The 24,097-nt window shown below is 38.5% G+C and overlaps 1 protein-coding gene across 3 annotated transcripts in view; it reads right to left on the bottom strand.

The window, feature by feature from the left end:
- poc5 (POC5 centriolar protein homolog (Chlamydomonas)) overlaps nt 1–24,097 on the bottom strand; it is a 123,690-nt gene that overhangs the window by 95,842 nt on the left and 3,751 nt on the right. For all 3 annotated transcript variants that reach the window (XM_059974524.1, XM_059974526.1, XM_059974525.1), the window contains exons 2-3: nt 9,415–9,498; nt 3,039–3,162 (exon numbers count right to left, since the gene is read on the bottom strand). In XM_059974524.1, the coding sequence (XP_059830507.1) occupies nt 3,039–3,162; nt 9,415–9,498 (208 nt within the window). The remainder of the gene's footprint in view (nt 1–3,038; nt 3,163–9,414; nt 9,499–24,097) is intronic.

Genomic DNA, 24,097 nt, shown 5'->3' with positions numbered 1-24,097 from the left:
CAGGATAGTGTGTTGCCTTGTGGGGGGCTCGGGTCCAGGATGTCTCTGAGCAGTTGCAGAATATACTTGAAGGGGAGGGTGAGCATGGTACATTTTGGCATCAATAACATAGACAGAAAAAGGGTAGAGGTCCTGTGCAGTAATTTTAGGGAGTTGGGAAGGAGGCTGAAGAGGAGGACCTCCAAGCTGGTAATCGGATTACTCCCACGAGCTAGGGGAGGTCAGAACAAGATAGCACAGATGAGGAGATGGTGCAGGGGGCAGAGTTTCAAATTCTTGGATAATTGGAACCTTTACTGGGGAAGGGGTGACCTGTACAAGTAGGACAGGTTGCATCTGAACTGAAAGGGAACCTACATCCTGGAGGGAGGTTTGCTAATACTATTGGGAAGGGTTTAAACCAGATTTGCAGTGGGGTGGGAAATGAAGCAAAGTGGCAGAGGATGGGGCGGTTGGCACACAGCTTGTAGGGAGTCTGTGAGGAAGGATAAGTAGATGATAGGGCAAAGATGCACTCAGCCATATGTTTTGAGATGTGTCCATTTTAATGCTAGGAATATCATAAACGAGGCAGATGGACAGAGCGTGGATCAATATGTGGAACTATGACGCTGTGGCCATTACAGAGACTTGGATGTCTCAGGGGCTGGAATGGCTACTGAGTGTGTTGGGCTTGAGATGTTTCAAAAAGGACAGGGAGGGAGGCAAAAGAGGTGTGGGAGTGGCACTGCTGATCAGGGATAGTATCACAGCTGCAGAAAAGGAGGAAGTTAAGAGGGATTGTCTACTGAGTCACTGTGGGTGGAAATCAGAAAGGGAGGGGGCAATAACTCTACGGGGGGGGGGGGTTATATAGACCCCCCCCCCCATTAGTAACAGAGACATGGAAGAGCAGAGAAGTAGGTCAAATTCTGGAATGGTGCAATAACAATAGGGTTGTTGTGATGGGTGATTTTAACATTCTTCGTATTGACTGGCATCTCCTTAGAGCAAGGTTTTAGTGAGGTGGAGTTTGTAAGGTGTGTTTAGGAAGGTTTCCTGATGCAATATGTAGATAAGCCAAATAGATCTAGTATTTGATCTAGTATTGGGAAATGAACCTGGTCATGTGTCAGATCTCTCAGTGGGAGAGCATTTTGGAAGTAGGGATCACAACTCTATCTCCTTCATCATAGTGCTGCAGAGGAATATGAGCAGACAATTTGGGAAAACATTTAATTAGGAAATATGGCACTATTAGGCAAGAACCTGGGAGATGTTCTCAGGGAAATGCACAGCAGAAATGTGGCAAATGCTCAGGGAACACTTGCATGGGGTTCTGAATAGTTGTGCTCCACTGAGGATGGTAGGGTAAAAGAACTATCATGTACAAAGGATTAAGCAAATCAAGTTAAGAAGGAAAGAAAAGCTGTTAGAGCTCTAGAAAATTACAAGGGTGCCAGGAATGAAATTAGGAGAGCTACAAGATACCATGAGAAGGCCTTGGCAAGCAGAATTAAGAAAAATCCCAAGGCATTCTACAGGTATGTGACGAGCAAGAGGATGAGCCAAGTGACAATAGGACCAATCAGGTGCAATAGTGGAAGTATGTGCACAGAGCCAGAGGAGGTACTTAATGAATACTTTGCTTCAACATTTACCAGTGAAAAGGACCTTGACAACCGTGGGGAAGATTTACAGCAGACAAACTCCTGACCATATAGACTACAAGAAAGAAGATGAGCTGGAACTCTTGAAAAGCGTCAAGTTAGATAAATTGCTGGGTCCAGACAAGATATACCTCAGGCTACTGTGGGAAGCAAGGGAGGAGATTGCTGAGCCTCTGGCAATGATCTTTGCATCAATAGGGATGGGAGAAATACCAGAAGATTGGAAGTTTGCAAATATTGTCCCTTGTTCAAGAAAGGAAGTAGAGATAACCCAGGAAACTATAGACCAGTGAGTCTTACTTTCATTGGTGGGGAAGTTGTTGAAGATCTTGTGAGGCAGGATTTATGAGCATTTGGAGAGACATAATCTGATTAGGGATAGTCAGCATGGCTTTGTCAAGAGCAGCTCGTGCCTGACGAGTCTGACTGAATTCTTTTAGGATGTAACAAAACACATTGATGAAGGTAGAGCAGTGGATGTAGTCTACATGGATTTCAGTAAGGCATTTGACAAGGCTCCCCATGCAAGGCTCATTCATAAAGTAAGGCATGGTATCCAAGGAGATTTTGCTTTGTGGATCCAGAATTGGCTTGCCCTCAGAAGGGAAAGGGTGGTTGTAGATGGTTTGTATTCTGCATGGAGGGCAATGACCAGTGGTGCTCTTCAGGGATCGGTTCTGGGACCCATCCTTTTTGTGATTTTTATAAATGACCTGGTTGAAGAAGTAGAAGGATGGGTTAGTAAGTTAGCTGGTAACATAAAAGTTGGGGATGTTAGGATAGTCTGGAGGGTTGTCAGAGGGTACAAAGAGACATCAATAGGATGCAGTGGTTCATTTTGGAGGTCAAATTTGAAGACAGAATACAATATTAATGGTAAGACTCTTGGCAGTGTGGAGGACATTCAACGCTGCTGCTCAGGTTGACAGTGTTTTTAAGAAGGCGTATATGCTGTAGATTTCTATGTTCTAAAAATGCAAGGGGTAATTTTCTTTTCCCAGTTTGTAGCAGTATTAAAGAGGAATGACAAAACATAGCCAGGTCACATTAAGGAGATGTAATCATTTTCAACCATTTTCAAGAAGAATTTTAGATTGTCAGCCTGATTATAAATTTCTTATTTCTGGGGCAAGACAGTTAACACATCCTCAGAGACCAAGAGTATTACCATATATGCAAGTTAACAGTTCAAATGAAGGTTCACAAAATAACATTCACTGTTCAGATACACGTTAAACTCAAATTTCTGACTGTGCTTCTTAATTATATACACTTTGAACATATTAATGTTTGCTGCCTGATAGTACAATTCACTTGCTGGCACAATTTCAAAGAGTGGTTTGGACAAGAAAGTTTTTGAAGATCGTGGAAAATTCTGAAACTGGTCACCTGCTACTGCACTTAAAGCTTTGTCACTTGCTGCAGATTTAGTCATGGAATGCGACTGTCTGAGGCCACTAGAATCCCACTTTGGAGTTACCACTGCATAACGTAGGAGCTCTTCATACTCATCCTTTTAGGGTAAAAGTACATATTTTGTTACTTCACAATAACCAAAACTCTTACATATGGACAGAACAGACTCACCTTCAGAAGGGCCAACTATTAAGGAAATCAAAATACCAAGGAGACTATAAATCAACAATTGAAAATGGGAGACTCAGCATTTACTTTCTTAATTCCCTTTATAGTATCCTGCCTTCCAAATTCATTTGTAATTAATAAAATAGAAAGCTGATCATTAATTTATAATTAATAGAAGCTGATCAGTTATAGCACTTCGTTTTGCAAGCCAAAACATACGCAGATCAAATGCAAGGGTGGGAGGTGGGGGGGGGGGGGGCGGAGGAGTGGTGGAAGAAACACATCATATTAAAAAAAGCTTCACAAATGCAATTTCTGCTCATCAATTTTGGCCTTCCACATTACTATTTTGTGAATGCTTTAAACCTATATTAAATAGCCACAGATAATAGAACAAACACTGCCTGTAAAAAAACAGCTGTGGAGGACAGCAGATTCCAAGGAGCATTGTTTTGGAAGTCTGGATCATGTAGGGACTATTCTAGATGATGTAGTCATCTAACGATAAAATGTCATAGAACGATACAGCATGGATACAGGCCCTTTGGCTCAGTGAGTACATGCCAACCACAATGCCACCCAGCTCGTTCAAGTTTCTGCATTTGGCCCATAACCGTCTAATCCTCCATGTACTTATGCAAGTGTTTAACTAATACTATTGTACTCCTCTGGCAACTCATTCCACATAATGACTAGCACCAGAGTGAAAAAGTTGCCCAAAGTTCCTCTTAAATCTTTCCCCTCTCACCTTAAATCTATGCCCCCTAGTGTCCTACCATTCACAGTATAAACCCTATGCTACTTTGACTTTTCCAAAATGTATAACCTCACACTTACCTGTATTGAAATCCATTTGCCACTCCTTGGTCCACTTCCCTAGCTAATCAAAATCCCCTTGTAATCTATGAAAAGATTCTTCACTATCAACAACATCTCTTAATTTCACATTATCTGCTTGGAACACAAGGGTGGATAAATCCTCAATACCGATCTACCCCATGTTGCAATGGGTGACAAGAAAGAAGATTGCTGGTTAGCCTAAGGTGAGGTAACAGAAAACTGGAGGACAGCTGATGATATTTCTTTAAGGTGGCCAACAGGGATAAACCACGGAAATACAGGCTAGTAAGTCTTTCATTATTATTATAGAAAACTCAAAAGGACAGATTTTTGTTTGGAAACAGGGAATTATTAATAGTCAGCTTGCTTTTAGAGAAACTCCTGTCTCACTAATGGTTTTTTTTGTGATGAGGTAATCAAAGAGATTGACGAAGGCAGAACAATAGATAATGTCTATATGGATGTAGTGTGACTTTGTCAAAGAACATGGAATTCAATACAAACTGGCTCTCGGAAAGTAAAATGAGGCAGAAGGTGGTGATGGAAAGATGTTTTTCCTGATGGGAAGTCTGCGACTTCTGATGCACCACATGGATCAGTGGTGTGTGTGATATATGTTAGGAGGTATTAAGTTTGTGAAAAATATGAAATTTGATAGTGTTGAGAATAGCCAGGATGATGTTTAAAGTTACAGCAGGAAACAAGTCAGATAGAAAATTGGGCAGTGTTAGCAGATGGAATTTGATCAGGAGAACTGAATGAACAGGCAGTATCTGTGGAGGGAAACAGTTGATATTATGGGTTAAGAGCCTTCATTGAGACAGACAGAGTTCCTCCAGCAGTTTATTTGTTCAATTTTGTAAAAAGGTGCATCTGGTTCTTATGTTCTTCAGGGAAGGAAATAAGACATCCTTCCTGTCTGTTTTTATATGAAACTCCAGGACCACCAACACAAGTCGATTCTAAATAGCTTCTTAATTTATAGAAATAATTAGGAATTGACAACAAATCCAAAATTACAGTATTTTTCACATCCCATAACTGAATAAATGATTAAGACATCACAACATAAAATTACTGAACTTACTGAACTGTTTAGAAGTCGTAAGGCAAATCATCACATTTTAACCAAGAAAGGCAGCCCATTTAGAATGTCCATCATTTAATGGGCAAATACTGCTTACCATTTCTCACTACCCACATCAATTAGATTGTCAATCCTCAATTTATATTATGCACACCAACTGTTGTACATGGGAAATAAACAGCATAATGATAGAAATACTTAGCAAGTCAGGAAGCATCTAAAGAGAAATATTTAAAGTTTCAGTTTAAATAACCTTTCATCAGAATTGGGAAACTATGGTATATCAATTCGTAGTTTTTAATTTTAAACTAATTAACTATTTAGTAACAAGTCTTATCTGCCTAACATTTATGGTCATGACCGTTGATTTCTTGAACTTCCAGTAATTGCACACCCTCCCGACCTTCATTCCATTTCCCTCTCTCACCTCATTTCCCTACTTGCCTATTACCTCCCTCTGCTGCACCTCCCCCTTTCCTTTCTTCCATAGTCTTCTACCCTCTATTAGATTTTCCCCATCTCCAGCCTTATATCTCTTTCACCAATCAGCTTCCAGGCTCTTTACTTCACCACCCCACCCCCACCTTTCCAGTTTCACCTAACCCTACCACCTTGTACTTATTCCTCCCCTACCCCTCCCTCCATCTTCTTGCTCCAACTTCTCATCTCTTTTTTTCCCAGTCCTGATGAAGGGTCTCAGCCTGAAACATTGGAAACATTGACTGTTTACTTTTTCCCTATAGATGCTGTCTGGCCTGCTGAGCTCCTCCAGCATTGCTGTGTGTTGCTTGGATTTCCAACATCTGCAGATTTTCGCACCTTTATTATCATGCCTCTTCAAGAACCTGTGCAATTCTCTCATAATTTACCTGAATACTCAAAAAAAACTGGTCAAAAAATGTATGCTATGCTGCTGCATCCATATGATAGAATGCATTCCTGGAACCCAGTAAGGATGAGCCAAGTTTTCCTGCAACTAAATACGACTGAAGCCTTTGCCTACCGAAAGCCATTCCTTAGTCATAGACGCTATCCTTTCCTCAGCTAGAGGCAGAGCCACATCTTAAATGTCTTGAAATATTTATTCAATGATTCCTGTAAATGCAGTGGGCAACAATCATTGGTTCAACTCCCATTTGTACAGAATAAGGCATAAAACTTCCACTTGCAAAGGACTTGGTCAGACACTGAATTCTGGTATTGAATTCTAAAGTTACCTAGTAACTTTAATGAGCTGCGAAGAGATTTCTGCAACTCACTTCTACGATACACATTGCGTGCCTTTCTCATTCTGATTTAAGCGGTTCATGGTAACATTTAAAAAACGATGATTTAAAATGTTTCTGTCTAAAGAGCACACTGGCTTTACGATATATCATGGTCAGGCAGGGAAAAACAGAAGGAAAATTGTATACAAACTGACATCCAGATTAACTTTAATAAACCTACGTTATGTGGTAGAAGATTCAAAGAACCTGAAAACAGCTACTCCATCATTGATTGAAACAAAACTAAGCAACTTTCCCAGCTACCCACCAAACTTAAGCAAACTCATCTGGTAACATTTCTACTCATGTTTACACAATTATGTTATGAATTTCAGGAAACCTGGATACTCTTTTCTTTACCTCTCCCACAGAAATGCAGTACAATACAGTGGAGTTAAGCCACGGATTTTAAAATTGAAGCATATCTTCATTTGACCTACGATTTTACCATTGGATTTAAAATTGATAGAGTTGATACCAGTTTGGTTTACAACATGTAAACCAACTATTTATAATTATCTGGATAGACGGGATCTGATTAGAAGTAGCCAGCATGGATTTGTGCGTGGAAGGTCATGTTTGACAAACCTTATTGAATTTTTTGAAGAAGTTACGAGGAATGTTGACGAGGGTAAGGCAGTGGATGTAGTCTATATGGACTTCAGCAAAGCCTTTGACAAAGTTCCACATGGAAGGTTAGTTAAGAAGGTTCAGTCGTTAGGTATTAATGCTGGAGTAATAAAATGGATTCAACAGTGGCTAGATGGGAGATGCCAGAGAGTAGTGGTGGATAATTGTTTATCGGGATGGAGGCCGGTGACTAGCGGGGTGCCTCAGGGGTCTGTTTTGGGCCCAATGTTGTTTGTAATATACATAAATGATCTGGATGATGGGGTGGTAAATTGGATTAATAAGTATGCCGATGATACTAAGGTAGGAGGTGTTGTGGATAATGAGGTGGATTTTCAAAGCTTGCAGGGAGATTTATGCCGGTTAGAAGAATGGGCTGAACGTTGGCAGATGCAGTTTAATGCTGAGAAGTGTGAGGTTCTACATTTTGGCAGGAATAATCCAAATAGAACATACAGAGTAAATGGCAGGGCATTGAGGAATGCAGAGGAACAGAGAGATCTAGGAATAACTGTGCATAGTTCCCTGAAAGTGGAGTCTCATGTAGATAGGGTGGTGAAGAGGGCTTTTGGAACGCTGGCCTTTATAAATCAAAGCATTGATTACAGAAGTTGGGATGTAATGCTGAAGTTGTACAAGGCATTGGTAAGGCCAAATTTGGAATATTGTGTGCAGTTCTGGTCACCGAATTATAGGAAAGATATCAATAAATTAGAGAGAGTGCAGAGACGATTTACTAGGATGTTACCTGGGTTTCAGCAATTAAGTTACAGAGAAAGTTTGAACAAGTTAGGTCTCTATTCATTGGAGCGTAGAAGGTTGAGGGGGGATTTGATCGAGGTATTTTAAATTTTGAGAGGGATAGATAGAGTTGACGTGAACAGGCTGTTTCCATTGAGAGTAGGGGAGATTCAAACTAGAGGACATGATTTAAGAGTTAGGGGGCAGAAGTTTAAGGGAAACACGAGGGGGTATTTCTTTACTCAAAGAGTGATGGCTGTGTGGAATGAGCTTCCTGTAGAAGTAGTAGAGGCCAGTTCAGTTGTGTCATTTAAGGTAAAATTGGATAGGTATATGGACAGGAAAGGAGTGGAGGGTTATGGGCTGAGTGCGGGTAGGTGGGACTAGGTGAGATTAAGTGTTCGGCACGGACTAGGAGGGCCAAGATGGCCTGTTTCCGTGCTGTGATTGTTATATGGTTATATGTTATATGTAACATTATTTCCAACCACTTTTTCAACAATTTTAAAAGACAAAGGTTTGTAAAGGCATACAAATATGCCATGAAAGACGTGTCAGAAGTGTCCATTTTTATTATCTCTAGATAAAACTAAATTTTTACTGCAATTTATCCAATAATATGAATTATGATACTCTGGATTTCCAGCATTTGCAGAACCTCATGTTTAAGATGAAACAATCACAATCTTTCAGTGAAGTTGAGAGGTAATCTCTGCCAGGAGTTTAGTCCTGAGGCAGGGATTAATTTACCCAATTCTTCTTAAACATGGGAGTCTTTAAACATCTCAGAGGGACTAAAGAAATTACTTTAATGTCTTAAGAGTGCTAAAGCACACATCCAGAGTTTACATTATATATGCCTTTCTAATTACAAGTACCATGCTCTTGGTGACAAATATACCCAGAACACCCAATTATGCAAATTTTGATTCTATCACTGTTGATTTCAGCTCTGCTTGAAACTATGCATTGAGAGGTAGAAACAAAAATGCCAGAACTGTACTGCAGATCAACAGTAACTGCAGTGGGAAAAAATATACAAAATTTCAGTTCTCATCACAGATGCTACTAAATCTACTGATTATTTCCAATTTTTCCTCTAGTTCAGGTTTTAGCATCTACAGTTTTCTATTCTTTTAAAATACTGTTGATTTGTTTTGTAGACTGCAGAAAAAGATTATTTATGAACACATTAGTGAAAATTTTATGCAGTTGACTCAGTTGAGGCATTTTGAACTTGGCACTGACAGTATACGATCTGCAACAGCACAAAGCTATTAATGCTCATGACAGATCTCCTAATCAATAACATTAGCACCAAACCATAATTAACCCAGAAGATCTGCCTATACCAAAAAGGCAAACAGACCTCCTCCATGTTGATGTCATTTCCAGAAGATAAGCCAAAATATTGGAGAAATACCAACTTGTGGAGCAAGTGGGAAAAATACAACACCACAATCAAAATAAAAACTTACCCTGCAAGGGATTCACACTCATCTATAATATGTGTATTACTGCTAAGTATACTAATGAGCTTTCTTTAAAATTGATATATACAAAGTGCTTTATAAAGTTCCATTGAACACCTAAAAAGGAAATTGCTTCTCCCTACCTGTAGCTCTGAAGAAACCGAACTACCACGATCTGAATCTTTAGGCAATACTGGACTGAAAGTGCTTTCTTCATCGGAGGACATCTGCAAAAAATGAGAATAATCAATTGTTTTAATCACTAATCCAGATCCGGAAACAGTTGTTAGTCTTTCACTAACATTTACTCATTCCATCTTTTTGCCACCTACATGTGTATTTCTTACAAACCATGGTTTAGCATCAACTCTCATGATATTTAAGCTGGTTGATGGTGCAGTGGATCTGCACTGGACTTTGAGGAGAGTGGTTCTGGGTTCGAATCAAGCTAGCTCCTTGCATGCTTTCCATCCATTATGGGTTGAGCGTTGAGCTGGCAACTTGGCCTTGTAAAAATACAGATAAAACTGCTAAAGAAACGTCAAGGTTGCTGCCCGATATGCCATAAGGCAGAGAAAGGACCAACAACAAAAACCCATGATACTACAAGAATGTATAACTCATATTCCTCAGAAGGACAATTACAAAAAAGGTAAATGAATGTAGCAGGGTCATTATCAGATGCTGGAAATTGAAGGTAACAAGATTAAAATCTAGTCAAGCAGCTAAAAATTAATTTTTAAAGAGACCTACCATTTGCCAAACCTTGTCAGAAGAATTTCCTGTTACATGCTGGTTTATTTCCTATTTTTACTTTTAATTTAATTTATTAAATAAATTGACAAAATGGGGACCAGACAGATTTAATAAGATCAAAGTAAATTGTCATGACATTTTATTCTTTGTCAGCCAATCAGTCAATTTCCACATTTAATATAAGAATTCTGTGGGTTTGTGTTTTCAAATTCAGACACTTTAAATTGAAGGAATCCATTAAGAGCTGCTGAGACCTGCTGAGCACTGCTGAGAGAAAGAGCTGCATTGTATCACTACACAAGCACACAGATTCATTGACATTCTCAGTGAAATTTCCTCAAGCTTTTCCCCAGTGTAAATTTGTTGGTCAGTTTTACTTCCTTAAACATCACATCGGAGTATAAACAGCAAGTAGCTTTAATCAACACACACAAAATGCTGGTGGAACACATAAGGCCAGGCAGCATCTATAAGGAGAAGCACTGTCAATGTTTCGGGTCGAGACCCTTCATCAGGACATATGTCATCAGTCCTGAAGAAGGGTCTCAGCCCGAAATGTAGACAGTGCTTCTCCTTATAGATGCTGCCTGGCCTGCTGTGTTCCACCAGCATTTTGTGTGTGTTGTTTGAATTTCCAGCATCTGCAGATTTCCTCGAGGTAGCTTTAATGTTCAATCTCTCATTGTTGCATTCAGCGGTTTCTACCTACTTCAAAAAAGCATAAATCATAACAGCACCCAAGAGTAGAGTGAGCTGCTTCATCAACAATTGCCCTTTAGCACTCACATCTACTATGATGAAGAACTTTGAGAAATTAGTCATGACTAGAAATAGCTCTTGCCCGAGCAAAGATCTGGACCTGCCGCAATTTGACTTGTGCCACAATAGGTCTACTGCAGATGTAACCTCACTGGCTTTCAACTTAGCCTTGACCACCTGTACAACAGCAATACCCATGTCAGACTGTTTATTATTTACAGCCTAGCATTTAACATCATCATCCCCTTAATACTAATCAACAAACATCAAAACCTGGGTTTCTGTACCCCACCATCCAGGACATGCCCTCTTCTCATTCCTACCATCCTATACCATCAGGTTTAGGAGCCTAAAGATACACACACTCAATGTTCTAAGAACAGCTTCTTAATCTCCATTATCAGATCTTTGCATAGACTATGAATCCGTGAATACTACCACATATTTTGCTTTTCTTTTTGCATTGTTTAATTTTCTGTCCCTTAATGTAGCTTATATTAAATGTGTGTGTTTGGAATGTGCTTCTGCCACAAAACAAATTTCACAATACTAATTAGTGATAACACTCCAGATTCTGATGTTTTAAATCAATTTAAGTATTCACTTATTTTTTTCCTTGTGATATCAATATATTTAAAAATCTTAAAGCAATACCTTAGGTGGAAAACATCCCACCAAAATCAGTTTTGCTTTTTACAATAGTATGCTCAATCCACAAATCAAGGCACATTTCAGTAGTTACTCATTCAATTATTCTGATACAATATTTTGTTTGTGTAGTTCCCTAATAAAGAGCACTGAGTACTAATTATTGAAAGAATGAAAGTTGCATTATAAAAACGTTAAACGGAAGTTGAAGGGATGACTGAGAAATATTGGTCAAGTCTGATCTTAAAACAAGCGGGCTGGTAGCATGGTGGCATCAGCACTCGACTTTGAGGCAGAAGGTCCAGAGTTCAAATCCAGCCGTGCACACTTTCCATCTGTGTTGGGTTGAACACTGAGCTAGCAACTCAAACTTGTAAAAAAGAAATTGCCTGCTACAGAAACATCAACAGCAAAAATTTGACAGCCTATGCTCTCTTGTGAGTTGAAAGGCAATTTCTCTTTTCTTGATCTTAAAATACAGATGCAAGAGCTACAGGTTTTAGTAAATTTTAATAAGCGTGTATAAATGGGATGGGAACAAGTGCAGAGAGACAGAGGGTAGAAGCAAAAAGTAGTAAGGTGAAAAGTAAAAGTGGCAGGCAGGCAAATCCAGGGCAAAAAGCAAAAAGGGCCACTTTTCAAAATAATTGTATAAGGGCTAAGAGTGTTGTAAAACCAACCTGAAGGCTTTGTGTGTCAATGCCAGGAGCATTCATAACAAGGTGGATGAATTGAATGTGCAGATAGTTATTAATGAATATGATATAGTTGGGATCACAGAGACATGGCTCCAGGGTGACCAAGGATGGGAGCTCAACATCCAGGGATATTCAATATTCAGAAGGGATAGACAGGAAAGAAAAGGAGGTGGGGTAGCACTGCTGGTTGGAGAGGACAGTAAAGCAATAGAAAGGAAGGACATTAGCCTGGAGGATGTGGAATCGATATGGGTAGCGCTGCATAACACTAAGGGGCAGAAAGCGCTGGTGGGAGTTGCGTACAGGCCACCTAACAGTAGTAGTGAGGTTGGGGATGGCATTAAACAGGAAATTAGAAATGCATGCAATAAAGGAACAGTAGTTATAATGGGTGACTTCAATCTACACATAGATTGGGTGAACCAAATTGGTAAGGGTGCTGAGGAAGAGGATTTCTTGGAATGTATGCAGGATGGTTTTCTGAACCAACATGTCGAGGAACCAACTAAAGAGCAGGCCATTCTAGATGGGCTATTGAGCAATGAGGAAGGGTTAGTTAGGAATCTTGTCGTGCGAGGCCCCTTGGGTAAGAGTGACCATAATATGGTGGAATTCTTCATTAAGATGGAGAGTGACATAGTTAATTCAGAAACAAAGGTTCTGAACTTAAAGAAGGGTAACTTTGAAGGTATGAGACGTGAATTAGCTAAGGTAGACTGGCAAATGATACTTAAAGGGCTGGTGGTGGATATGCAATGGCAAGCATTTAAAGATCACATGGATGAACTACAATTGTTCATCCCAGTTTGGCAAAAGAATAAACCAGGGAAGGTAGTGCACCCGTGGCTGAGAAGGGAAATAAGGGATAGTATCAAGTCCAAAGAAGAAACATATAAACTAGCAAAAAAAAAAGCAGCACACCTGAGGACTGGGAGAAATTCAGAGACCAGCAGAGGAGGACAAAGGGCTTAATTAGGAAAGGGAAAAAAGATTACGAAAGAAAGCTGGCAGGGAACATAAAAACTGACTGTAAAAGCTTTTATAGATATGTGAAAAGAAAAAGATTGGTGAAGACAAATGTAGGTCCTTTAAATCAGAAACAGGTGAATTGATCATAGGGAACAAGGACATGGCAGACCAAATGAATAATTACTTTGGTTCTGTCTTCACTAAGGAGGACATAAATAATCTTCTGGAAATAGTAGGGGACCGAGGGTCTAGTGAGATGGAGAAACTGAGGGAAATACATGTAAGTAGGGAAGTGGTGTTAGGTAAATTGAAGGGATTAAAGGCAGATAAATCCTCAGGGCCAGATGGTCTGCATCGCAGAGTGCTTAAGGAAGAAGCCCAAGAAATAGTGGATGCATCAGTCATAATTTTTCAAAACTCCTTAGATTCTGGATTAGTTCCTGAGGATTGGAGGGTGGCTAATGTAACCCCACTTTTTAAAAAAAGGGAGAGAAAAACCGGGGAATTATAGACCGGTTAGTCTGACATCGTTGGTGGGGAAAATGCTAGAGTCGGTTATCAAAGTTGTGATAACAGCACATTTGGAAAGAGGTGAAATCATCGGACAAAGTCAACATGGATTTGTGGAAGGAAAATCATGTCTGATGCATCTTATAGAATTTTTTGAAGATGTAACTAGTAGAGTGGATAGGGGAGGACACATGGATGTGGTATATTTAGATCTTCAAAAGGCTTTTGACTAGGTCTCACACAGGAGCTTAGTGTGCAAACTTAAAGCACACAGTATTGGGGGTATGGTATTAATGTGGATAGAGAATTGGTTGGCAGACAGGAAGCAAAGAGTGGGAGTAAACGATACCTTTTCAGAATGGCAGGCAGTGACTAGTGGGGTACCGCAAGGCTCAGTGCTGGGACCCCAATTGTTTACAATATATATTAATGATTCAGACGAGGGAATTAAATGCAGCATCTCCAAGTTTGCGGATGACACGAAGCTGTGTGGCAGTGTTAGCTGTGAGGAGGATGCTAAGAGGATGCAGGGTAACTTGGATAGGTTAGGTGAGTGGGCAAATTCATGGCAGATGCAATTTAATGTGGATAAATGTGAGGCTATCCACTTTGGTTGCAAGAACAGGAAAACAGATTATTATCTGAACGGTGGCCGATTAGGAAAAGGGGAGGTGCAACTAGACCTGGGTGTCATTGTACACCAGTCATTGAAGGTGGGCATGCAAGTACAGCAGGCGGTGAAAAAGGCAAATGGTATGTTGGCATTCATAGCAAAAGGATTTGAGTACAGGAGCAGGGAGGGTCTACTGCAGTTGTACAAGGCCTTGGTGAGACTGCACCTTGAGTATTGTGTGCAGTTTTGGTCCCCTAATCTGAGGAAAGACATTCTTGCCATAGAGGGAGTACAGAGAAGGTTCACCAGATTGATTCCTGTGATGGCAGGACTTTCATATGAAGAAAGACTGGATCGACTAGGCTTGTACTCACTGGAATTTAGAAGATTGAGGGGGGATCTTATTGAAATGTATAAAATTCTAAAGGGATTGGACAGGCTGGATGCAAGAAGATTGCTTCCGATGTTGGTGAAGTCCAGTACGAGGGGACACAGTTTAAGGATAAAGGGGAAGCCTTTTAGGACCGAGATGAGGAAAAACTTCTTCACACAGAGAGTGGTGAATCTGTGGAATTCTCTGCCACAGGAAACAGTTGAGGCCGGTTCATTGGCTATATTTAAGAGGAAGTTAGATATGGCCCTTGTGGCTAAAGGGATCGAGGGTATGGAGAGAAAGCAGATAAAGGGCTCTGAGTTGGATGATCAGCCATGATCATACTGAATAGCAGTGCAGGCTCAAAGGGCCGAATGGCTTACTCCTACACCTATTTTCTATGTTTCCATGATCCCAATATCCTAGTAATGAAATATAGATGTAACTTCCTTCTCAGCTCATGAAGTAATTTAAAAAAAAATACATTAGCACATAGAACAATACAGCACAGGAACAGATCCACCATCCCACAATGTACCAAACATGATATGAAATTAAACTAATCTCTTTACCCTGCACAATGTCCATATCCCTCCATTCCCTACAGATATATGCATAAGTTAAGCCTCAAACACCATAATCTTATCCGCTTTCCCAATCCCTCCTGGCAGTCCTTTCCAGGTACCTTCAATTCTGTTTAAAACTCTGTCCTGCACATCCCCTTTAAACTTTGCTCCCTTCACCTTGAAGTGCATGATTCATTTCTTCAAAATGCTGTTAAATGCAGAACTCTTCCTATCAAAAATCTTTGCAATCTTTATCAAACAATGGAACATTCCTTCAGTAACACAAAACTAGTTAACTTGATTACTTGCAACAAACAGCATAGCAATGCTACAAACTGATTCTTATGATTATGGAATGAAGCAGGTGAGGGTGGGGTGGGGTTGAAGTAATGAAGAATGTGTGGAAGAAGAGGTCACCCTCTGAAAGTTTATAATGAATTACTATGCAGTTACAAGGCTAATCTCGTGTCAATTTTTGAAATACAATTGCAAGGTCGACACAAGACAATAGTTCATTAAATTCTTGCCTACAGGGACAGTGGTCTACAGATTGAACAACCAACATCTGATATGTCAGTGGCTGAGGAAAGCAGCATTGACTTTCGCTTCAAATTCAGATACCAGAGTAGAAAAACAAAGCTGGGGAAACACCAACAGGGCCAAATACTGTATATTTTGAGACGAACACCCACAACCTCCTCCACCACCTAATATAACAAAAAAAAAGAGGGGATCTGAAGACACTAACAGCTTCATCAACTGAATTTCCAAGATGGCAGTGCGGCACAGCTTGCATCGACCACTCCAGAGCTGATTATCTGTTGTTTGTGAAGCGGGGTGCCGTGCGCAATCATAATCGATTGAAAACAGACGTGGGAGCACGGAGGAACATCGGGAAATCTCCAGGTAGACCTTCTTCGTTGTTTCTGCTAGGAAGAACAGGCCCCCCCCACCCCCGTCCTCGGGGTCGCGTTGCCGTTGGCAGGGCCATTTTAATACGCTCAGCAGAGGATGGTGCTCGGAGAAGCTGTGCCGGAGGGGATGGTCATCGCCTCAGAGGTTCGACGGACTTGGAGTCCACTGAGGTCAGGTTGCTTCACTGTGTGCTGCATCTGCGAGGCTGGGATCGATGGAGCTTTCGTTGTGTGCTGCATCTGTGAGACTGAGTCGGGCAGCACCGTGGAAGTCCATAGTGGGGGTATTCCCTTCTGCCGCCGGCGTGGGATGGAGAGTCTGTCGGGACCCTGGGGACCTGTGGAAACTGTGTGCTGATTTCTTTTGAATTTGTAGTCCTTTAACATCTTTGGACTATTTTTACTGTGCCTATAGTCAGTTTTTTTTATCAATTATGCTATTGTTTGCACTGTTGTAACTGTATGTTGTAATTGTGGTTTTGTGCAGGTCTTGTAGCTTTAGTTTTTGGTCTTGTTTGTCTGGTGGATTTGGAGCTCCTTTCTGGGGAACACGCTAAGATGGTAGCGCGATATTAATACGCAGCAGCCTCTCTGGACTCTGGATTGGGGATTGACAAACGTTATGTAGATTTTCTAGTGTAGTCTGTTTTGTCATATGCTTTTGTGATATCATTCTGGAGGAACGTTGTCTCATTTTTTAAACTGCATTGCATTTGTGGTTTCTAAATGACCATAAACTGAATCTGAATCTGAATGATGATCAGTACTCAGAGTTAAGTTTATAGACATGGTTTCAAAGTTGTCTCATCCATTATATTAATTATTCTAACCTCTCAAGTTAGACTAATACGATAATCTGTTTTGTTATCTATTATTAACCACAGGCCAAAAACTGATGCAGCCAATAGTTCTATTCCCAACCCAAGTAAATGTGGTTAAATTTTTTGTGGAATTACTTGTCCGACAACACAGCTCTAGACAGTTAATCATTTTGAATTTCTAAACACAAGTTCAGATCTTCAGGAGACTTTATATAATACCATTATATTGAAGGATAATCTTGTTATCAGCATAATGAAATACAATGGATTCTGGTTAATTGGGACACATCGGGACCAGTACATTTTAGTCTAATTAAGCAGCTGACCCAAGTAGCCAAAGTTTCTTGGAAACAGGTAAAAAGGTATTTTTAAAAATGATAAACTATTTTTTAACTGAGTCACAAATTATATATTTAAATGAAATATAGAACAAATTAGAACACAATCAATAGTACTACAGAGCAGTAAAACTGGATTAGTTCCTAATAATGATTGATAGAAAAATTCATCCAGTATATACTGCTACATTCTTTTGATTGATTGTAAAATAAACAAAATCAGCTCAGACACCTAGTGCAGAGAATGGACTGCCTTCACACAATCCTTTGAATAATTTTCAAGAAGGCTGTCAATACCTTCAAATTCTTCATAGTTCCTAACTTGAAGTCGTGAAATTGTTTCATTTTCACTCCTGTCCATTCTTGACGTCTCCAGCCTCAATGCTTGAAACCGGAGTAAGTAATATAGTTCTGAATTGCCTTACTGCTCATTCTTGGCAAAACTCACTGCTTTTTGAACACAAGCACACATTACTGATGCTGTTTAAAACCTGTTCTGACTAAGCACAGTGTAGTGCAGGGGTGGGCAAACTTTTTGACTTGAGGGCCACAAAGGGTTCTAAAATTTGACAGGGGGGCCAGACCAGGAGCAGATGGACGGAGTGTTTTGGTAATACACCTCATAAGAGAAAATAAAATATCATGGGATATGTAGAAAACATGTGCTTTAATTTCAATTGAAAATGAACAAATGCATTACAACAAAATATCTGTCTTTGAAGTCCCATGGTATTTAGCTATTTATTGAAATGACTTTTAAAACACTGAAAATTAAATGAATAAAATACAGCTTTTTTTAATAGTAACAGTTATTATTTTAAAGCACTGAAAATTCTGTTATCCTTCAAGATATTATCATCATCACTCTCCTCCTGACTGTCTTTATTTCAAAAATGGTAGGAGATGCAGGTCTACTTGTCCTGCTCCTTCTTATTCAATTGTCCCCTGTGCCAAAACTCAACAACGACCCACAGAATGACAAAGCAGGGAGAGCGCGCCAGTATGCGGAGCTCTGTGCTCGCAAATCCCCGCAGGCTATCTCTCTTAGCCGGAACGCTGGCTAATTGTGAGCCGGTTCGGATGTGCCAGGAAATGGGTCGCCACAAGGTCACAAAGTAAAGCACAAATGTGGAGTAATATGCTGCACCTCAACAAAGGTCAATGTATATAGAGTGTGTCATCTATTGGGAAAACGCCAGAATTGTGGGGAGAAAACGTTAACAAGGTTTATTAATATAATTTCATCAAGTTCTGCGGGCCGGATTAAAAAGCTTAATGGGCCGCATATGGCCCGCGGGCCGTAGTTTGCCCATGCCTGGTGTAGTGCATGCGACTGATGCTAGTTAAAAACCTGTTCGGCAACATCTCCAGTCACAATTAAGCAGCATGGTGTCCCCCCAAATTAAACAAAGGGAATCCTGGCCATTTTCTCGATTAACTTTTGTTATTTAAGAGTTGTCCCAAATAAGCAGCTGCCTGATTAACTGCAGCCCAATCCACTGCACTGACTTTCTGAACATGAAAATTCTTAAAACCCTTAGGCTTTTAACTCAAGTATATTTTCTCCCACATTGATGCTCAGATGGTAAGCCGTTAAAATTTTATTTCTTTGTTTTTGTTCCCTCAAGTAGTTGACAGAAACCTGTCAAAACCTCACCTTTAAAACAAACATGTTCATTGCATGGAACAAGGGATTGACTCCAATCTGATACCTGGCTACAAGATGAATATTCAACAAAAAACATTCCCAATGCTACCATTTGGAAAGCAATAGGAAAGTATCCAGAAATCAGTACCATGTCACAACTGCACAAGAGTCCACATCAGAGAAGCTGGAAGAGTACTTATGAAAACTCCTGGTACCTTCAGGACTTCACATGAATACCTGACAGAAGTAAATATTGTACATTGTCACATACTTGAGTTGATAAGCATATCACAAGCACAAAGTTAAGAGCAATAGCTTATTTTGTCAGATTGACTATTTGAATGCCTGTTTTTCCACACATCTAAAGAAGCTGTGTCGTTTCAAATCAGATTATCACTGATTTAAGTAATGTGAAATTTGTAATTTTGTGACAGTAGTACAATGAAAAGAAAAAAAGTTACAAAAATAAATAAGTACTGAGCTTAAAAAAAGTAGAAATAATGAGGTAGTGTTCATGGACTATTCAAAAATATATGATAACAGCAGGGAAAGTAGTAATCTCTGAATTATTAAGTATCTTCAGGCTCTTTCCTTTCTTTCTAAATCTTTTTATTAATATTAGTAAAATGGACAGAATACAGATGATATATTGATAAAGAAATTACCAACATACACACTCCATTACATATGAAAAAAAACATACATAATAGTTACAATATAAATGAGTTTACCAAGACATAAGCCATAAGATATATGTATGGACATAGTAAATCTAAATATTTCATAATGTATAATATAAAAAAACAGAAAAAAGAAAGAAAAAAAAAACAAAAAAAAAATTTATATAATGCAAAACTAGCTAATCTAATCTAATAACTATAACTAATAAGTAATATAAAAGAAAAAAAAACAAACAAAAGAGAAGGAAAAAAAAAGTGGGCTGTTTATAATATCTCACAAAAATAAGTATTCATCAATGCCGTCACTTCCGGTCCTCTCAAAATACATAAGCTAAAAGCTGGGAAATCAAATGTACTTGGCACAGGGTCATATTACATCATATGAAAATGTTGAATAAATGGTCTCCATAACTTTTCAAATTTAATAGAAGTCTCAAAAGTACCACTTCTAATTTTTTCTAAATTTAAACATAACATAGCTTGAGAGAACCAATTAAATACAGTGGGAGGATCAATTTCTTTCCAATTCAACAATATAGATCTTCTAGCCATCAGAGTTAGAAATGCAATCATTCGACGGGCTGAAGAAGATAAATGCTGTGAATCTAACATTGGTAAACCAAAAATTGCGGTAATAGGATGAGGTTGTAAATCAATATTCAAAACTGCAGAAATAATAACAAAAATATCTTTCCAATATTTCTCCAAAAATGAACACGACCAAAACATGTGAGTTAAAGACGCAATTTCAGAATGACATCTATCACAAATAGGACTTATATGAGAGTAAAAATGAGCTAATTTATCCTTGGACATATGGGCCCTATGTACAACCTTAAATTGTATTAGTGAATGTTTGGCACATAACGATGATGTATTAACTAATTGAAGAATTCTATCCCAATTCTCACTAGAAATACTAAAACTAAGCTCTCTTTCCCAATCCTGTTTAGTCTTATAAAGGGGCTCTGAACGTATCTTCATAATTATATTATAAAGTTTTGAAATAAGCCCTTTTTGAAAAGGGTCTAATTCAAATTTTCTTTTTTCTCACATGTTTATCACTCTTATTCAAGAATTGATTATTTTTTTGTAGACTCTTGTTTTATTCCATTGGTAATCGGTTGTAACTATGATATTATAGCTATCTCTGATCATGCTCCGTTATTACTTTCTATGAAATTTACGGATACAGCTTTTAATGCTAGACAATGGCGATTTGACTCTACCTTGTTGCAAGACTCTGACTTTATTAAATTTATGGAGGAGCAGATCGACTTCTTCTTCTCAACTAATTCTACAGATGATATTTCCTGCGGAACACTTTGGGACACTTTTAAAGCTTATGTACGTGGACAGATTATTTCTTATTCTGTTGGTTTGAGGAAACGTATCAAGATGGAAACTCTTTTATTGGTTGATAAAATTAAAGAGATTGATAAGAAATATTCGATTGCTCCTAGTAAGGAGCTTTACAAACAAAGGGTTGAACTTCAAATGGAACATAGTTTATTACTTACATCCTCGATTGAAAATCAATTAATGAAAACTAAATCTGATTTTTATATACATAGTGATAAATCTGGTAAACTGTTAGCTAGTCAATTGAAGAATGCTCTGGTTAAACGTCAAATCACTAAGATTGGTCAGCAGAATGGGAATCTGACAGTTAATCATGATGAGATAAATAAGGCATTTCAAGATTTCTATACCTCCCTGTATCAATCTGAATTTCCTCAAGATTATAATACCATGTCTGATTTTCTGGGGAAATTAAATTTTCCAAGGTTATCAGCTGATGATCTTTTGATATTGGATACTCCTATTACGGATGTAGAAATTAAAGGGGCTATTTCCTCAATGAATTCTGGGAAAGCACCGGGTCCAGATGGTTATACAGTTGAATTTTTTAAATTTTTTTCCGCTACTCTTTCCACTTGGTTAGGTAAGGTTTTTGAGGAGGCCATTAGATTAGGGAATTTGCCACAATCTTTTTATAGAGCTTCCATTTCTCTAATATTGAAGAAAGATAAAGACCCTACTAATTGTGCTTCTTATAGACCTATATCTTTATTGAATGTAGACTCCAAGATTTTTTCTAAGTTACTGGCATCTAGATTGGAGAAGGTATTACCCAAAATTATTTCAGATGATCAAACTGGCTTTATTAAAAATCGTTATTCTTTTTTTAACATTAGGAGATTGTTGAATATTGTTTATACTCCCTCACATGATACTTCAGAATGCGTGATTTCATTAGATGTGGAGAAAGCATTTGACAGAGTTGAATGGCCTTACTTATTTAATGTGTTGGAGAAGTTTAATTTTAGTCCGATATTTATATCATGGATTAAATTGATTTATCATACTCCAGTAGCCTCAGTGGTTACCAATAATCAAAGATCTCCCTTTTTTCGCCTATTTCGGGGCACTAGACAGGGATGTCCTCTTAGTCCATTACTATTTAACATTGCCTTAGAACCTTTGGCAATTGCCATCAGACAATCACAGGATATTTTGGGTATTAATCGTGGGACAGATATTCATAAGTTATCTTTGTATGCAGATGATTTATTACTATTCATTTCTAATCCGGAGAAATCCATTCCAGCAGTTTTATCATTATTGGCTCAATTTAGTGAGTTTTCTGGGTATAAGTTAAATCTTAATAAAAGTGAATTGTTTCCATTAAATAAACGGGTCCCAATTTATGGAAATTTACCCTTTAAATTAGTTAATGACTCTTTTACTTATTTAGGGATCAAAATCACAAAGAACCATAAAGATTTGTTTGGATTTAATTTTTTACCCTTAATTGATCAGATTAAAGGTTTGTTTACTAAGTGGTCACCTTTGTCTCTATCTCTAATAGGTAGGATTAATGCTATTAAGATGGTTATTTTACCTAAGATTTTATTTATTTTTCAAGCGATACCAATTTTTATCCCGAAATCTTTTTTTACTAATGTTGACTCTAAAATTTCTTCATATATATGGCAGTATAAAAATCCCAGGTTAGGTAAAACATATTTACAGAAGACAAAAAAGGAAGGCGGGTTAGCATTACCTAATTTCAGATTTTACTATTGGGCAGTTAATATTAGATATTTGTTATGCTGGTTGAAAGATGGGGGTGGATCTTTTGGCCCTTGTTGGGTGAGTTTAGAAACTAAATCGGTATCAGCTTATGCTTTGGGTTCTATTTTAGGGACTTCTCTCCCTTTTGCTCTTTCTAAATTGCCGAAACGAATTGACAACCCGATAGTTAAACATACATTGCGTATATGGTTTCAATTTCGGAGATTTTTTGGGTTGACTCAATTCGTTTTAAATAGTCCTATTGTATCTAATTGTTTTTTTCACCCTTCCATTATAGATCAAGCTTATTCAGCTTGGAAAACTAAGGGATTACTAAGATTTTCTGATTTATTTTTAGATAATTGTTTCATGTCTTTTGAACAATTATCCAACAGATATAACTTGCCGAGATTTCATTTTTTTAGATATTTACAGATTAGACATTTTTTAAGTTCTGTACTCTCTACGTTTCCAAATTTTGTGCCTTCAGGCTCTTTCCTGATGGCAGTAATAAGAGGGCATATCCAGATGGTGAGTATCCTTAATGATGGATGCCAGCTTCTTAAGACACAAGCTCTTGAAGAGGTCCATGTTTGTGGGAAGGATTGTACCCATGATGGAGCTGGCTAAGTATATAACCCGCCACAGCTTCTTGCAATCTTCTGCACTGGAATCTCCATGCCAGACTATGATGTAACAAGTCAGAATGCTCTTCACTGTACATCTATAGAAATTTGCAAATAAGTCAGTACTTTAGTGACATACTGAATCTCATCAAACTCTAATGAAATAGAGCTACTGACATACCTTCTTCATGACTGCATCAATGTGGTGTGTCTAGGACAGATCCTCTGAGATGCCAACATCCATTAACTTGAAGCTATTCATCCTTTCCACCATGGACCTTTCAATGAGAACTGCTGTGTGTTTTCCCACCCTCCCTTTCCTGAAACCTACAATCCTTGGTCTTGCTGATGTTGACTGTGAGATTGTTGTTGTGACACCATTCAACCAGCTAATCTATCTTACTCTAGCAAGCCTCATCAGCTAAGATTCTACCAAAAACTGTGGTGGTATCTACAAATTTATAGATGGCATTTGAGCTGTTTTGCCACACATTCATGAGGGTAGAGATGATAGAGCAGTAGCTCATCATGAACTAACCAGTTTATGATTTTTTTTGAATGGGCTTGATTAAAGGATCTTTTTCCAGTATATGCAACAGTTTCGTTAACATCCTACAGAGGTTTACTGTGCCAACAAATAATGCTTTCAGTATATTGTAGACTGCACACAACCTTAAATGACAAGCCATACACCAAGACAAATAAACATCAATCCCATTGTATATTTCCCATTTTTAGTCAAATGATAAATTGCGAGTTGTTATAACTACTCATTTTTGATCAGAATCCAGCATCTACTTACCCACAACCTTAATCATACAATTGCAAT

Source organism: Hypanus sabinus, chromosome 7, assembly GCF_030144855.1.
Source record: "Hypanus sabinus isolate sHypSab1 chromosome 7, sHypSab1.hap1, whole genome shotgun sequence".
NCBI classification, from domain to species: Eukaryota; Metazoa; Chordata; class Chondrichthyes; order Myliobatiformes; family Dasyatidae; genus Hypanus; species Hypanus sabinus.
Note: the sequence above shows the minus strand (reverse complement) of the source record. Positions and strands in the feature narration are given on the sequence as shown.